We start from the raw sequence: 18,498 nt of genomic DNA on the forward strand, positions 1-18,498 counted from the left end.
GATGTCCACCTGGCCCCTTCTCGGTGTATAGTTACTATTGTGGAGTGCGGGGTGTAGCAAGATGGCGGCGACGGAATGTCACTTCCATTACCAATTCTGACAGGCACTCTGATGTCATTATGTACTATGCAGGACAAGCAGTTCTGCAATGTAAGTGAGGATGCAGAGGGTCAGCCCACAAAATGTAAAATAGAGAAGAGCACCGGGAGTTGGAGGATCAAGGGATACTGCAAGTGACAATTTCCCCTAGACCAAAACGTACATTTGATTTTAACTAGATTTAATTACCAGTGTGTGAGAGCTGAGTAACTAGGGGAAACAAAAGATTTTTGTTTCTGCTGGTATGCATATATGTCGAAGAACTTGCAAAAGACAGAGTTTTAATTACACGAGTAATGATTACACAAAAACTAAACTCCTGCAATAAGGAAACTATGTTCTATGTAGACTTTGAAGCTACTGGATAAAGCTATAGGCATCAAAGTAATCATGGTGTGCAATTACAGACATATCCTGTGGTTAAAAAATGCTGAAAAAGTGTACGGATGTTCTGAGCTTTTTAAAAATACATTACAGCATGAGTATACAGTGGTAGCTAATAACTCATTCACTTTACATGGTTTTCTCACCTGTTCTGGATTCTCAACCCCATTGCTGGCAAAGTTGCCCACTGAGCCACCACTATCCACCACAGCCGAGGTCATGTTGCATCCCACAAGTCTAGCTGTAAGCTAAGGCTACACAATGGGCTGGCCACTGAAATCACCACTCCTGGTCTTCACACTAAGCCTGGAAGGGAAAACAAGGGTATTTCTAATGTGCTACTTATACAGAAAAAATAAAAACAAAATATAGATTGACTACTGTAGACAGAAAAGCAGTAACACAAATCAAAGTGCCAGACTAGACATTCAATTTTACTGAAGAGTAATTGTTTTAATAGATCCTTTACCATAAAAATATTGCTTTAATAGATTGTGTACACAGAGAGCACAGGCCTGGGCTACTAATGCTCATGTAAATGAACCCTTAAAATGGAATTCCAGCATTAAACTATCTAGTCCTAAAAATAATCCCTCCCTCAAACACCTATGCTGACTATCTTGTGTAAAAAAAAAAAAGGATTTGTGTACTTACCTATTTTCAGCCTGCTCCAGTTCAGGCACGTGATCCGGCAACTTGTGTCAGTCAGCAGTGGCTGCAGGAGAGAGGAGGGAGCGCCGACAACGGACGGGCCATAGGAGACATCACTGCTCCAGGCTTTCCAGCCGTGGTCAAGCACGCTTTCCTCTCCCCTGCTGGCTAACACAGGTGACATTTTTTACCACTGGATAAGTTCATACTGCAAATCCACTTTAACCACTACCCCCAAGCCAATTCTGATATTTATCACATAAATCTTCATTTTTGTTTTTGCTAGAAAATTACGTAGAACCACCAATCATTATATATATATTTTTGAAAGCAGAGATACTGGAGAATAAAATGCTGGTTGTTGCAACTTTTTAATGCCGCATATTTGCACAATTATTTTCAAAATGCAAATTTTTTGTAAAAAAATATGCACCAAGGAATCTTAGTGCACATAAACACAATATAATACCCACATTTTGGTAAAATTCAAAAAGATTTTTTCAGAAACTAGTGATTATGGTATTTCTTCAATGTTATTAAGCTCTGAGGAACTCCATTGGTAAGCACCCTGTATTAAAATGATGGCTCCGCCGCTCCATGCGAGGCAACAAGGTGACTGTTATTGCTCCTGCTGCATTCTATATGACTTTAAATAAATGGAAACCCCAACACAATATAGAACACCCTTGTAATGACTTTAGCTGGTATACAGAGGTGGGTACTCCACTAAGAAATCTCTAGCTGATTTAAGCTGGCTTCACACTATTGCAAATTGGATGCAGGTTTCACGGCATCCAATTTGCATGTCAGGAGATTGTTACTGGCTTTCTATGGAGTTGGTTCACACATCTCCAGAGCGGCTCTGGTGCGAATTTCCTATGGCCTATGTGTTTTCTGGTCCATTTCAGGTCCAAATTCAGCCAACAATTCGGACTGAAATCAGACCTGAAATGGTGAATGGAGATGCACCGGACCCCTGCTGTAAGCCGCTCCTTGCTTAAGTGTGAACCCAGCTTTAACCAGAAGGCTTCCACCCAAAACTGAAGCATCTGTTTTGGATAGTCTAAAGTGGTTGCACAGGCTGAATGTATTTTACCTTTATACATTCTATGCATGAAGGTAAAACAAAACTTGTGTGTGCTGCCTCCCCACAGCCCCCTAATACTTACCTGAGCTCCCTCTCTATCCAGCGATGTGCACGAGAGCCTCGGCTGTCCTGGGACTCCCTCTCCTCACCAGGAGTCATTGGCTGTTGTTGTCAATCACAGCCAGTGAGCCAATGAGGAGAGAGCGGGAATGGGCCGAGCCATGACTTGAGAGCGAGCACGCACCAGTGCCTTCCATAGCAAGTGGTCCGAGATTGGGAAACTGGTCAAGGGTAAGGAGCCAGGAGTGCCAGCGCGGGGACCCGAGAAGAAGAGGTTCCGTTTTGCTCTGTGCAAAGCCACTACATAGAGCAGGCAAGTATGACGATATGTTTTTTTTTTTTTAGCTTCTTTTAACGCCAAACCTTTATTACCACTGTAAGTGCTCCCTGACAATAAAAAGTAAGACAGTAATATGCGATTACATCGCAGAACCCTTTCTCTGTGATAAGAGATGCTCAGAATGCTGGCAAACACAAATGTGATTTTGTTTTAAAGTTGATGTAAACCCACTCTCATCAATTATAAAGTACTGCCATAGTGCTGATCTATAAGGATATACATGCCTCCTGCATGTATCCTTACCTGTAAAATGTCTCCCCTCTGTCTGTTATAACCTGAAAAACTGCAGATTCTGTGGGTGGATCTGTTGTCTAGAGCTTGTGGCTGGAGTCATGATGTCAGTAGACTGCCCGCCCAACTTTACACTTCACTTGCCAACATGCATTTTTTCCTATGTATTCCTTACACTGAATTCTGCTATGATCACTAACATCCAGTCAAAAACCAGAAAAGTAACCACATGACTTCAGAAAAGGAGTGGGGGTGGGAATTAAAAAATAATGCCTGTCTCCAGGCTAGTGCATGAGATATGCAAATAACCTGTCACTCACAGCAGGGGGCAGAACGGACTTTGGTTTTTCTCTGTAAGTCCGTTTTATTTCACTGAACAATAAAAGAGGATTGCTCAGAGCTGGATTAACTGTGTGGCAAGACTGGGCACAGATGATAGGAAATCTTATACTGTACATTGTGACATCAAAAAAATAAATACAATTTTTTGGGTTTACATCCACTTTAAGTGACCCTGTTGAGGTTTCTAAGAAATAAATTGCTTCCACAGCATACTTGTAAAATAACCCTGTGAATGAGAGCAAAGTACACAAATCTGTTTAACATTAACTAGATTTTCACTTAGATCAAACATTACTTGTGTATTAAGCCAAATCTATTATTCACATAAGCAGGTAGCACTGACCTTTTCCTAAATAACAGAAGCATCAATTTCTGAGTGCAATCAAACCTATGATTTTTTTTTAAAACTATGATCTAGCCATAATCATCATAAACATGCACAGTATAAAACCGGGTTTGACAAATTTGCTTGGAATCTAGGAGCCAGCTAAAAAAGTTAAGAGCCAGAAAACGCGCCCGTCCCCTGTATAATTTTTTAAAACGTCGCCTATGGAGATTTTGAAGGGTAAAAGTTTGACGCCGTTTCACGAGCGGACGCAATTTTGAAGTGTGACATGTTGGGTATCAATTTACACAGTGTAAAATAATCTTTCACGATTAGGGGTGCAACGGATCGTGACCGATCCATTATCCGAACGGGCCGACCTGTTTGGATCGGCACAGAATATGATCCGCAGAGCGCATCAAGGCAAGGCCGCGGCTTCGGCCTAGCTCCGGAGCGGTCGGCCATCTTGGTACACCCGGCGGCGGTGCACGCTGACGTCATCACCCCTCCCTCTGCTCGTGGATCTTCTATTCTGCATCTGCAAGAGCGCGTACTGTCTGCAAGTTCTGCAACCGAGTACAGTGAGTTGAATGTTGGCTATTTATTACAGTGGGAAAAATGGCTATTATTACAGTGTTACTGTTTACTAGTGTGGGGGCAATGTTAGACTGGTCTGGAACAGTGATGGTGATGACGAGTGGGGGACAATGGTGGACATTACAGTGCAAGTACAGCGAGTTGGATGTTGGACTGGCTATTATATTACAGTGATTACTAGTGGGGGCAATGTTAAACTGGCTATTATTACAGTGTTTACTAGTGTGGGGGCAATGTTGGACTGGAACAGTAGTGATGATGATGAGTGGGGGACAATGGTGGACTTGCAGTAACGAGTTGGGGGAAATGGTGGACATTACCATATAGAGCCATTGGCCCAGCTAGAGCCCAGACTTGAATCCGACTTTTTTTCATAAATCTTTTTTTTTTTTTTTTTTGCTGATCCGAAAATGATCCGATCCGTGACTCCTGATCCGAGGATCGATCAGATCCGTGAGTTTTTTGATCCGTTGCACCCCTATTCACGATATTAAAAAAAAAAAAATGCGCTGACTTTACTGTTGTCTTATTTTTTTTGACCACTTCCATACCAGGCACTTACGCAACTTCCTGCCCAAGCCAATTTTCAGCTTTCAGCACTGTCACACTTTGAATGACAATTGCGTGGTCGTGCTACACTGTACCAAAATGAAATTTTTATCATTTTGTTCCCACAAATAGAGCTTTTTTTTGGTGGCATTTGGTCACCTCTGCGATTTTAATTTTTTGCGCAACAACTAAAAAATACCGAAATTTTTGAAAAAAAATTAAGTTTTTATTTTTTTCTGTTAAATTTTTTTTGTAATTTTTTTCTTCAATTATGGGCACCGATGAGGTGGCACTGATGGGCACCGATGAGGTGGCACTGATGGGCACCAATGAGGTGGCACTGATGGGCACCAATGAGGTGGCACTGATGGGCACCAATGAGGTGGCACTGATGGGCACCAATGAGGTGGCACTGATGGGCACCAATGAGGTGGCGCTGATGGGCGGCGCTGGTATGCTGCACTGATGGGCTCGCATAGGCGGCACTGATGGGCACTCATAGGCGGCACTGATGGGCACTCATAGGCGGCACTGATGGGCACTCATAGGCAGCACTGATAGGTGGGCACTAAGAGGTGGCACTGATGGACACTGGGTGGCACTGATGGACACTGGGTGGCACTGGGTGGCACTGATGGCATTGCTGGGCATCATTTCAGTCAGTGCCCATGTTGCCAGTCAGTGCCCATTTGTGGGCACCGATTGGCATCGATTGTGTTCAATTAATTTTTTTATTTTATTTTTTGTGCCAATTTTTGCTCTATTGAGCACCGGGGGGCACTCCCTGGTGGTCCAGTGTTAGCATCCGTGGGGGGGCTGCACTGATAAACAATCAGCGCGAACCCCCCGTCAGGAGAGCCGCCGATCGGCTCTCCTCTACTCTTATTCTATTCTATATAATGTTTGGGGGCTCTAATTAGAGGGAAGGAGATGGTAGTGAAAACACATTAGATATGCTGGATTTCTGTTTAACTTGTAATGCCACCACAAGATCACAGAAGGAAGCTTAGGCCTGCAGAAGGCTGCAAAGTCGCGGCCTCAATTACCGGCCAGCGCGTGATCGCGCGGCGGGGGAGCGCACAGAGACACATGCGCCCCCACCTTCCCTGCCACGCAATCGTGGCGGGCCCGCGCTGCCAGGTAATGAAGGCCGCGGCTTTGCGGCCTTCTGCAAGCCTAAGCTTCCCCGTGCGCCAGGTCACTATTTCTTGTCGCAATTGCGACCGGGCGCCTGGATTTTGTTGAGCCCTGGTATAAAAAGAGGACCCTAGCATTACATAGTTATTGGTAAATGTACGTGATACAACAGATGCATCTAAGTAAATGTTAATGCTACACACACACACACAATCTTCTGGTGCTACAGGGGTGAGTGAATAAAATCTGCCAGACCCACTACAGGCACATGTTAACAGTGCTGACTATGCCTGCACTTTCCACCCCCTCCTTAATTCACAGAAGCTGCCACACAGCTTTCATCAACAAAAAAACTATGAATGGAGGGGGGGGGGGGGGGGCTTTCATTTATCCACCCGTCTTCCATTCATAGAGTGCTTTTCATTGGTGGAACTGGAAACTATTGTACAGTTTCTATGTACAGAGGTGTTGGGCAGCAAAAAGGGTGGGTATAGTCAGCACTTTTGGCACTAATCTTACTAACTCCCGCAGCACCAAAAGTTTATGGCTGCCGGAGTATGAAGGGGGGGGGGGGGGACAGAGGGCAGCCAGGAGCACAAAGGGCACTTCTCTTTAACCACTTCATTACTGGGCACTTAAACCCCCTTCCTGCCCAGACCAATTTTCAGCGCTGACGCATTTTGAATGACAATTGCGCGGTCATACAACACTGTACCCAAATTATATTTTTATCATTTTTCTCCCACAAATAGAGCTTTCTTTTGGTGGTATTTGATCATCTCTGCAATTTTAATTTTTTGCGCTATAAATAGACAACAAATTTTGAAAAAAAAAACACAATATTTTTTACTTTTTGTTATAATATCCCAAATTAAAAAAAAAAATAAAAAATTTCCTCAGTTCAAGGCGATACGTATTCGTTTACATATTTTTGTTAAAAAAAAAAAAAATCGCAATAAGCGTATATTGATTGGTTTGCGCAAAAGTTATAGCACCTACAAAATAGGGGATAGATTTATGATTTTTTTTTTATTTTTTACTAGTAATGGCGGCGATCTGCGATTTTTTTTGTCAGGCCTGCGATATTGCGGCAGACATATCGGACACCTTTGACACCATTTTGGGACCATTCACATTTATACAGCGATCAGTGCTATAACAATGCACTAATTACTGTATAAATGTGCCCGGCAGGGAAAGGGTTAACACTAGGGGGCGAGGAAGGGGTTAAATGTATTCCCTGGGTGTGATTCTTACTGTGTGTGGAGGGGACTGACTGACTGGGGGAGGTGACCGATTCTGTGTCCCTATGTACAAATGACACAGCATCGGTCTCCTGTCTCCCTGACAGGGCATGGAGCTGCTGTCACTGCCGATCGCAAGTACCTGGTGGACATCGCGGCCGCCAGGCACAGTTTTTCCCCGCGGCGCACGCGGGGAATGCAAATAAAAGGACGTCCAGGGACGTCCACCCGGCAGTTGAGAGCCGCGCTGTGGACGTCTTTCGTCTACAGCGCAGGTCTCAAGTGGTTAAATGTACATACCGTATATACTCGAGTATAAGCCGAGTTTTTCAGCACATTTTTTTGTGCTGAAAATGCCCCCCCCCCCCCCCCCGGCTTATACTCAAGTCACCTTTTTGTGCCTGAGCTCCCGGAATTTGGGGACCCGGTACCGGCCGGCCATTGGTCCCCTGGACCCCAATCTTGGCACACATATAGCCCCTCTTCCTCTATAAGTGTGCAAAGTTTGTTGTCCAGGGGACCTACGGCCCGGGAGCACCAATTTTTCAAATTCGGGCACCCCTTCCATAGACTCCCATGTTAAACGGTAATTTCTCTGGTAAATTTGGGGACCCAGTACTGGCCGGCCGTAGGTCCCCAGGATCCGAAACTTGGCGCACATGTAGCCTCAATTCCCCTCTATAAGTGTACAAAGTTTGATGTCTAGGGGAACTAAGACCGGGGAGCACCGATTTTTCAAATCCGGGCACCCCTTCTATATACTCCCATGTTAAACGTGTCTAGTCATGGACACAGTGAGGCATGCACATGGACACCCTAGGCTTATACTCGCGTCAATACGCTTTCCCATTTTTTTGTGGCAAAATTAGGTGCCTCGGCTTATATTCAGGTCAGCTTATACTCAAGTATATACGGTATGTAACTAAAAACAAGCTCATGGGTTTACAAAGATCAAACAATGTTAATGTGTTTACCCTGGAAAGCAGAATTCCAAAAGCCCTCTACGCACCCTTCATTTAGGTGAGGCCTGTTTCACACTGCTGTTCTGCGTTTTACCCACGGTTCCTCAGACTTTATTAGGTTTCATGTTTTTGTTGCTTTAAACAAGCATTGCTTGTTTTCAGTGTAAAATAAACGTATGTAAATAAGTCCTTCCTTGTGAAGTTTTTATGCTTTTTTCCTTTAGCGGAGTAGCTCCATTAAAGCAGAGGTTACGCTTTTTTAAAAGCCAGCAGCTACAAATACGGCAGGTGCTGACTTTTAAAAAGTGGACACTTACCTGTCCAGCGCGCCCGCCATGTCAGCGGCCAAGGCTGAGCAATCGCTCGGTCCTCGGCTGCTTCTGCCGCCATCCTCAGTGAGGGAATCCGGAAGTGAAGCCTTGCGGCTTCACTGTCCGATTCCCTACTGTGTATGCGCGAGGATCGCAGCGCGCCGTCACTGGTCCTCGCTCTCTCCTGGGAACAGCGACGCGACAGGCTGGATTACCTGCGGAGATCAGAACCCGGAAGTGGTGCAAATACCTGTCTCAGACAGGTTTCTGCACCCCTCACCACCTGAAAGGTGCCAAATGTGACACCGGAGGGGGGGAGGGATCCAAAAAGCAGAGGTTCACTTTTTGTGTGAACCTCCACTTTAACTATAGTTTTCAGTCATACAGAATACCAATTATTCACTGAGAGGTCCATTTATAAAGCAGTGGTATGAACTTGCCCCTGCTATACCAATACACTTCCACATATATAAAAGCAGTTTGTTTTATAAACAAGTCCTCCGCTTCATCTTCAGAACTCCAAAGCAAGCAAATACCAGGAGAAGAGCCAGGTCACATCATCTGTCAGTCATGTGACCAAGCTCTACATCACGGAGCGTTCTCTCTAGCATGCCGCCGACAATACTCCAATAGACACTGTCCCCTGCAGTTTATAAACAGCACATAAAATGCAGGAACAGCGTGTATTAAACAATGCGATGACCAGCAAAAAATCATTATCCATTTTCATTTTTTATCAGAACCCTAATGCTAGTCTTATCTAATAAAGTGATTTTAAAAAGTCACAAGGTATACAAGGTATAAAAACAACTGCATATTCAATAAAGTATATCATATATCCAGGACTAATTATAATGATATTTACAGCACTCCTGGCCTGTTAATGGAAATAAGTTTCAGAAATTTAATTAATTAAACTAGCTAATAGCATCTCATTGTTATGCTGCTATGGGAAAAAATACTGCGACTGGGAAACGTTTATAATAACAGTGCCGCAAGACATCAGGACATAACAAAAAGAGAGCACAAACAAACAACCCACTCAAAACGGTTTGACATGTATTATAAGACTTCTCAGCCAAACAGAACTAATTCATCAGCCATATAACACAAAATAACTAGACTTTGGGCAAGTAACCACAATTAAGTGTAGAAATGAAGCAAAGGGCAGAACACTACAATCTGTCAGGCTGGCATTCTCAAACACAAAGTCTAACAGGCCTTATATACAATCCAACGATTCTGTTATGCAATCTCAGACAGATTGAATAACCGATTACAAGTGCTGTTCCCTTCTGTAAATCTCAATAACACATAACTACATGTATGTAATTCATTTGTGCCAAGCTAAAGAAATTGTAATAAAGGATTTAAAGTTTAAAGCAAATCTAGAACCAATCACCCAAATCTCAGATGAGTTGTGACATGCAAGTCAAGTCAGTGCGCTGCTGGGGACCGCCAAGACTGACACTGCCTAAGGGTGCATTCACACCCGAGTGTTTTCAGATTGCAAAACACCCGAAAAAACGCCCAACAAGCAAAATCCCATTCATTTCAATGGCATCTATTCACATCTGAGTGTTTTGTCACCTCAAGCAAAACACCTGAAAAATGCCCTAAGAACATGAGTGTCTTTGGGGCAGATTACAGGCATTTTTTTGCCTTTTACATTGGTGACCTTAACAAAATCGCGGTAAAATCATGGTAAAAAAATGCGCCAAAAATCACTGAAAATACGCTCAGGTGTGAATGCAGCCTTAAAGTGGTTCTAAAGCCTAAACATGTTTTACCTTAGTGCATTCCTTGCATTAAAGGTACATTTTTTTTTAGATATCAGCACCGCAAATCTCATGCAATGTCCGTGCGATGCGATTTCAGCCATACAGATAGTATGGCTGAAGTCACATTGCATTCAGAATAAACTCGCAGAGGACCCTTTTTTTGCTCCGCACCAGAATCGGATCGCATGGGTGTTCACACCCATGCGATCCGATTCATGTCTGAACTGACAGTTCGCAGTGCGATATGAGAGCTGAAATGGGGGTGTCATTAACAATGTATTGACACTCCCTGGCAAGTTGCATATGGCAGTGTGAACTGCGGTGTGATTCAGGTGCGATGCGGGAAGCCGCAGTGAATTTGCAGGGTTCCCGCATCGCACAAGTGTGAACCCAGCCTTACCCAGACAGATCGTAGTCGCAAGTAGAAATTAAATAGGTTATTAAAGTCACGAAAATTCTTGTACGTCAGAAAAAAAAATCTGAAGTGATGTCATGTGCTGTAATGTATTTGTATTGTGTTTTCGAACGACAACTGTACTGACTAAATGAAAATCGTAGGATCTGGTACCGTATGAGAACATTTTTCGTGCATGTCCAATAAAATAATATCGGATGAACTGTCATGATCGGCTCTCGAAAGCTCTGTACCAACGATCCGATTATCTTACGATTCTTCCTCGGACGACATTTTTCGTACGATATTCGGATCGTGTGTATGGGCCATTAGTGTCCAGAAAAATACACAGCTACTTTAAATCTTGTTGACCACAGGCCACCTTCAGGTGAGCTCAAAGTTGTTAGGATGTTCCTATAACCTTTCCCACTCCTAGCAATCTCCAGTGTTTTTTTTTAGCAAGCAATAAGAGGAAAATGCCATAACAGAGGGGAACGAGGCCTGTTACTTGTACTATACTCCGACAAAATGAAAAGTAATTTTTTTTTTCCCACTTGCCTGCCAGGCCAACTCTGACACTTCCCTCATATATGTAAAATATGCGTTTTCGCTTACACCGTATACACCGCTCCTAAAGATGCTGCTTGCCGGACTTTTTTTTTTTGTCTTACAAGCGCACCGCTCCAGTGTGAAAGCCCTTGGAGAGGCGCTTTACAGGTGCTATTTTTAGGGCTATAGCACCTCAGTGTGAAAGTAGCCTTAATGTGACCTATAAACTGTACTCAGTAGAAAAGCAAACTAAAATATTTTAGGGAAGCGAAGTAAAAACAAGAGAATAAAATAATGTGGTTGCATAATTGTGCACGTCCTCTTATAACTGGGGATGTAGCCATGTTCAGACTAAGGCCCCTTTGACACTTAGGCGACTTCAAAGTCACGCGATTTCGCGGCAGCGATTTTGACGCGATTCGAGGCCACGATTTTGCCGCGATTTCAAGGAATGTCTCTGCAGGGACTACTTTGAAGTCGGAACGACTTGAAGTCATACTAATATGAATGGTTGTCATTGGAAATCATGGGTAACGACTTGTCATGCTACTTTGCAGTCCCAAATTGTGGGACTAGTCGTACAAGTGTGAAAGGGGCCTTAAGCAATCACATTCAAACTCATGGTAAATAGGAGTCAGTACACACCTGCCATCATTTGAAGTGGCTCTGATTAAAGCGGAGGTTCACCCGCACATGACACTATTTCCCCCTAGATGGATGCTCGTTTTGTCTAGGGGAATCGGCTAGTTGTTTTAAAATATGATCCGTACTTACCGTTTACGAGATGCATTTTCTCCGCCGCTTCCGGGTATGGGCTGCGGGACTGGGCGTTCCTTCTTGATTGACAGTCTTCCGAGAGGCTTCCGACGGTCGCATCCATCGCGTCACGATTTTCCGAAAGAAGCCGAACGTCGGTGCGCAGGCGCAGTATAGAGCCGCACCGACGTTCGGCTTCTTTCGGCTACTAGTGACGCGATGGATGCGACCGTCGGAAGCCTCTCGGAAGACTGTCAATCAAGAAGGAACGCCCGCTCCCGAAGACCCATACCCGGAAGCGACGGAGGAGATGCATCTCGAAAACGGTAATTACGGATCATATTTTAAAACAAATAGCCGATTCCCCTAGACAAAACGAGCATCCATCTAGGGGGAAAACATAAAAAATAACATAATTGGGTGAACTCCCACTTTAACCCCAAATAAAGTCCAGCTGTTCTAGTAGGTCTTTCCTGAAATTTTCTTAGTCACATCCAAAAGCACAGCCATGGTCCGCAGAGAGATCTAATTTTTAACCACTTGCCAACCAGGCCAATTCTGACATGTAAAAATCATATTTTTTTTGCTGGAAAATTACATAGAACCCACAAACATTATATATGTTTTTTTTAGCAGAGACCCTAGAAAACACAATGGCGGTCATTGCAACTTTTTAGCTTGCATGGTATTTGCGCAGTAATTTTTCAAATGCATTTTTTTGCATAATGTAAAAGATGAAGTTACGCTGAGTAAATAGATACCCAACGTGTCACGCTTCAAAATTGTTTTTTTGCGCAAAATATATAGTCTACAAAATAGGGGAAAGATTTATGGCATTTTCATTACTCATTTTTTTTTTTACTAGTAATGGCGGTGATCAGCGATTTTTATTGGGACTGCGACATTATGGCGGACATATCGGACACTTTTGACACATGTTTGGGACCATTGACAATTATAGAGCGATCAGTGCTATAAAAATGCAATGATTACTGTGTAAACATGAAGGAACACTAGTGTAATTTACATGTTACAAAGAATATAACAGAATATGTAAAAAGGAAATCAAGGATACAAAAACTCAAAAACGAACGACAGATTGCAAAAGATAGTAGGACAAACCCCCAAAAATTCTTCAAAAATATTAATAGTAAAAAGGTCAAGTCTGAGCATGTAGGCCCTTTACAAAATAATCTAGAGTGGGTGACTGGGGACAAAGAGAAGGCTAATTTATTAAATACTTTCTTCAGCTCTGTGTATACAATGGTGCGTGGGGGAGCTCATGTTTATAATGGGGGTGGTAGTGACACAGCCCCAAATGATCCACAGTGGCTCAAAAGTGATATAGTCCAGAAATATTGAGACCGAATAAAGGTGGATAAAGCACCTGGACCAGATGGCATCCACCCACAGATCCTAAAATTGAGCTCTGTAATTTCAAAGCCATTGTATCCAATTGTTAGGGACTCAATGACAGGAATAGTACCACTGGATTGGTGCAGGACCAATGTGGTGCCTATACTTAAACAGGGAACAAAGTCTTTACCAAGTAACTATAAACTGTTAGTTTACCTTCTATAGTTGGGAAGATACTGGAGAGTAGAGGTCGACCGATATATCAGCCGGCCGATATATTGGCCGATATTTGGAGAAATCGGCATCGGACGATTATTCTCAAAATTACGTGTATGTAGCCCAATCATTGACCAGATAGCTGCTGGATCCCGCCATCTGCCAATGCCAACCAGTGCCATCTGCCAATGCCTGCCAGTGCCATCTGCCAATGCCAACCAGTGCCATCTGCCAATGCAAACCAGTGCCATCTGCCAATGCCAACCAGTGCCTGCCAAATGACCAATACAGTTCCACACATGGCTCATGTGTTAGGCCCCATACACACCATAGAATCTATCCGCAGATAAATCCCATCAAATGGGTTTCTGCGGATAGATCCTATGGTGTGTACACTCCGTCGGATATCTATCCGCAGATAAATCTCCCCTGGAATGGATTTCCAGCAGATAAATATTTGTCGACATGCACAGAATATCTATCTGCTGGAATCCATTCCAACGGATGGATCCGCTCGTCTGTACAGACTTACCGGATCCATCCGTCCAAAGGGATTCCCCGCACGCGCCGTAATGAATAGACGCATGCGTGGAATTCCTTATATGACAGTGTCGCGCCCGTCGCCGCGTCATAATAGCGGCGACGGCGCGACACGTCATCGGCAGAGGATTTCAGCGCGGATTTCAATGCGATGGTGTGTACACGCCATCGCATTGAAATCCTCTGAAATCTTAGAGAGGATTTATCCGCGGATACGGTCCGCTGAACCGTATCTGCGGATAAATTCTATCGTGTGTATGGGGCCTAAGGCAAAGTCTACAGGATTGGAAATAACAGTTTGTAAATGGATAGAAAACTGGCTAAGACACAGAATTCAGAGTGTAGTGGTTAATGATTCTTACTCTGAGTGGTCTAAGGTTATCAGTGGTGTATCCCAAGGTTCAGTGTTTGGACCCTTAATTTTTAAAATCTTTATAAATGATATTGGGTCTAAGCTATGCAATGGAATAACATCCTTACAGGATGTCTCCAATTTACAAGCCAACCTCAATGCTCTGTCTAACTGGGCTATGTGGCAGATGAGGTTTAATGTTGGGAATCAATCTCACCAATCTCGCATTTAAAGCACTCTGCCTGACACATAAGTGCATCCATGGGAAGGCTCCGCAATATCTTTGCGACAAGATAGAACCTCACAATTCGAATCGCGTTCTGCGATCCACCGACCAAAATCTGGTCAGGGTACCAAAAACCAAATACAAGTCCAAAGGAGAAAGAAGGTTTGCTTTTCAGGGTCCTAGACTATGGAACGCTTTACCAACCAGCATTCGCTTGGAGGAAAACCACCTGACTTTCAGAAGACAGATCAAAACTCTGCTCTTTTGATGTCATGAGACACGAACAACTAGCGCCCAGAAGCGATTCAGTTCGCATGCGCCGCGCTTTATAAGTTTTTCATTCATTCATTCATTCATAAATGTAAAGTTATGCACTTGGGGGCCAAGAATATGTATGCATCATACATACTAGGGGGAGTACAACTGGGGGAATCCATAGTGGAGAAGGATCTGGGGTTTTTTGTTAATAGCATGCAATGCCAAACTGCGGTTTCCAAAGCGAGCAAAGTCCTTTCTTGTATTAAGAGAGGTATAGACTCCCTGCAGAGGTGGTTCTGGCCAGCTCAGTAGATTGCTTTAAGAAAGGCCTGGATTCTTTCCTAAAATGTACATAATATAATATAACTGGGTACTAACATTTATAGGTAAAGTTGATCCAGGGAAAATCCGATTGCCTCTCGGGGGATCAGGAAGGAATTGTTTCCCCTGCTGTAGCAAATTGGATCATGCTCTGCTAGGGTTCTTCACCTTCCTCTGGATCAACTGTGGGTAAATCTGATTGTATGATTTTTTTTTTATGGTTGAACTTGTCTTTTTTCAACCTGACTAACTATATTCAAGCTATAGTTATATAATGGATTTTGGGCTGAAAGTACACACTCTCAGGTTTGAGGGTATGTACATCCAAATCCGAAAAAAAGGTTTAGGAATTACAGCTCTTAAGAATAGTCACCCCCTCTTATTAAGGGACCAAAAGTAATTGGACAATTGAAGCAAAAGCTGTTTCCTGGCCAGATGTGGGCTACTCCTTTGTTTCTTCATTAATTAGGCCAGGTTCAAACTGGCACGACACAACAGTTGTATGACTGTGGATCCGACTTTGCCCTGTGACTTGAAGTCCAACATTCATTCCAACTTCAATAAACGGGGATCTCGACAATACCAGGCATGATGGGGCGAAGACATCACAAGGGGGTGGGGCATCTGGATGATGTCACTGGGTGGCCACGCTCCATGCCTATATAAGTAATAGCGCACAGCGGCCCCGGCATTACACTAGGAGAGAGCGTTGAGACATCAGAGGAAGAACAGAGGGAGAAAACAGTGCAGAGAGGAAAACAACCGGAGAGGGGAAGAAGACATCAGCGGAGGGAGAAGAAAATCGGAAGAGATGCCAAAGCTGCCTTAATAAATCACTTTAAAAACCTGTGTTGTGTTTTCATTCTTGACACTTTTTTTGGGGTGAATGGGTAGGGGTACAATGCAAGTCAAACAGGCCATTGTAAGGCTTCATAGCAGCAACATTAGGAGTGGCCAAATCAACAGTTTGGTACAGTTTCTTTCTGAGGAAAGAAGAACGCACTGGTGAGCTCAGCAACACAAAAAGGCCTGGATGTCCATGGAAGACAACAGTGGTGGATGATCGCAGGATCCTCTCTATGGTAAAGAAAAACACATTGACAACATCCAGACAAGTGAAGAGGAGGAAGTGAGGTGAATCATTGTCAAGTCTATAATCAAGAGAAGGTTTCATGAGAGCAAATACAGAGGGTTCACCACAAGGTGCAAACCATTCATAAGCCTGAAGAACAGCCAGATTAGACTTTGCCAAAAAACATTTAAAAAAGCCAGAAGCATTCTTTGGACAGATGAAAGCAAGATTAATCTGTACCAGGATGGCGGGAAAAAAAAAAAAGTGTGAAAAAGGCTTGGAACAGCTCATGATTCAAAGCACACAACATTATCTGTAAAACATGGAGGAGGCAGTGTGATGGCATGGGCATGCATGGATTCCAGTGGCACTGGGTAATTGGTGTTTATTGATGATGTGACAGAAGATAGAAGCAGCCGGATGAATTCTGCAGTGTTTAGAGATATACTTTCAACTTAGATCCAGCGAAATGCAGCAAAGTTGATTGGACGGCGCTTAACAGTAGATGGAAAATGATCCAAAGCAACCCAGGAGCTTTTGAAGGAAAAGAAGTGGAATATTCTGCAATGGCCGAACCAATCACCTGATCTCAACCCAATTGAGCATGCTTTTCACTTGCTGAAGGCAAAACTAAAGACAGAAAGACCCACAAAGAACAACTGAAGACAGCCGCAGTTAGAGCCTGGCAAATCATCAGAAAGGAGGAAACCCAGTCTTTAGTAATGTCCATGGGTTCCAGACTTCAGGCAGTCATTACCAGCAAATGATTCTCAAAATATAAAAAAATTAACATTGTATTTAAAGGGGTTGTACAGGTAAAAAATGTTTTTCCTAAAGAGCTTCCTTTACCTTGAGGGGGGAGGGGGCGAGCAGGAGAGTCAGGACACTCTCTACGTTGCAGATAGAGAAAAGAGCAGTGCGTTAGTGGACTCTCCTGCATGACACTCCACACCAGGGAGAAAGCCTTGCATTACTGTGTGGAGTTACAGACAGAAGAACAGGAAGTGAGGATTTCTCAGAAGAAATAAGGACATTTAAAACCAAAATCAAAGAATGAGGTAAGTCAGGGGTGACCAACCTTTTGAAGAGCGAGGGCCACTTAAGCAACTTGGTAACCGGTCGCGGGCCACAATGAGCGGAGCGGGTGGATGGCATGTCCGTGTCTGCTCTGCTATACTTTTTTTTAGCGGATCGTATTGGAGGTAGAACACAAGTAGGCTTATGTCTGCCACTACTTAGAGGTGAATGGAGGATCCAATTGGTTGGACTGTCGGGACTGACCATGTGAAAGGGGCCCAAGGCTGCTTTCACACTGATGTGCTGCGCTTTACGCACACCGCGGGTACAACGCAGAGTACATTTGGCTTTCTTGCACTTTGCAATAGATTTAGATTATAATCTGCAGGATAGGTGCACTTTCAGAAATCTCACCAAACTCGCAGGTAATAATAGAAGTCTATGGCTCTGCACCTACGGATCAGTGCTCAAAATTTCAAGCCCTGAGCTACTAGCCAGGCCTCAAGAGTTACTCGCCACCAGTTGCCCCACCTAATTCATACACTGCTCCACGCCTAATTGCGCCCCCAAACACTCCCTCGTAGATTATCTCATGGAATGACACTGTTAAATGTTTTATGCAGAATCAAGTTACACAATTAAATATTACCAAAACAACTTTAACAAAATTGGACAGGGCACTGGGGACAGACCAGAGGCACAGGGCACTGGGGGCAAACCAGAGGGACAGGGCACTAGAACTGGATCTCTTCCCCATTCTCTTGCTGTCTCCTCTGCAACTCCCATCCATCCATCCTCTCTCTCCCTCTCCTATTCATCTCATCATCAGGAGCCTGTGTGTGCGGCTCCACGCTTGCATGTCCCCACTTCCCCCTTTTATTCAGGCTGGCAGTGAGGAGAGGATCTGCAGCACAGCGGGAGGGAGTACAATCCAGCGCCGAGATCCACACAACTGCACAGCCGTTGACACCATAGCACAGCGCACATTGACCCCCTGCACAGCACACATTGAGACCAGTCTGCTCACAGTGCTCAGGCTGAACTGCTGGACACCTACATAGAGCACAAGGAGAAGAAAACTGCACAAACTGGAAGGCTGCCACTCTCATGTCAAGGCAACTTTCAGTGAGCGCTGCACTGCCTACCTGGGACACCCGGAGTGGTAATTTTCGCAATCCTCCACCTGACTCATTACTTCCTGCTCCCTGCTCTCCAGCTACATTGGTCGGGGGGAGGGGGGCAGGCTCAGAGAGGTCATACTGTTAGGTCCCATGGCTTAATGAGAATTGTAAGGAGAGCACCTGTGTACTGCTCTGCCTGTGTTCGGCCGCTCACCAGACT

The 18,498-nt window shown here is 44.1% G+C and overlaps 1 protein-coding gene across 1 annotated transcript in view; it reads right to left on the reverse strand.

Moving 5' to 3' along the window:
- ELF2 (E74 like ETS transcription factor 2) overlaps positions 1-18,498 on the reverse strand; it is a 144,302-nt gene that overhangs the window by 98,064 nt on the left and 27,740 nt on the right. Inside the window, exon 2 of the mRNA XM_040331054.1 lies at positions 630-789. Coding sequence (XP_040186988.1) covers positions 630-704 — 75 coding nt within the window. The 5' untranslated portion in view covers positions 705-789. The remainder of the gene's footprint in view (positions 1-629; positions 790-18,498) is intronic.

This window comes from Rana temporaria, chromosome 1, assembly GCF_905171775.1.
Source record: "Rana temporaria chromosome 1, aRanTem1.1, whole genome shotgun sequence".
NCBI classification, from domain to species: domain Eukaryota; kingdom Metazoa; phylum Chordata; class Amphibia; order Anura; family Ranidae; genus Rana; species Rana temporaria.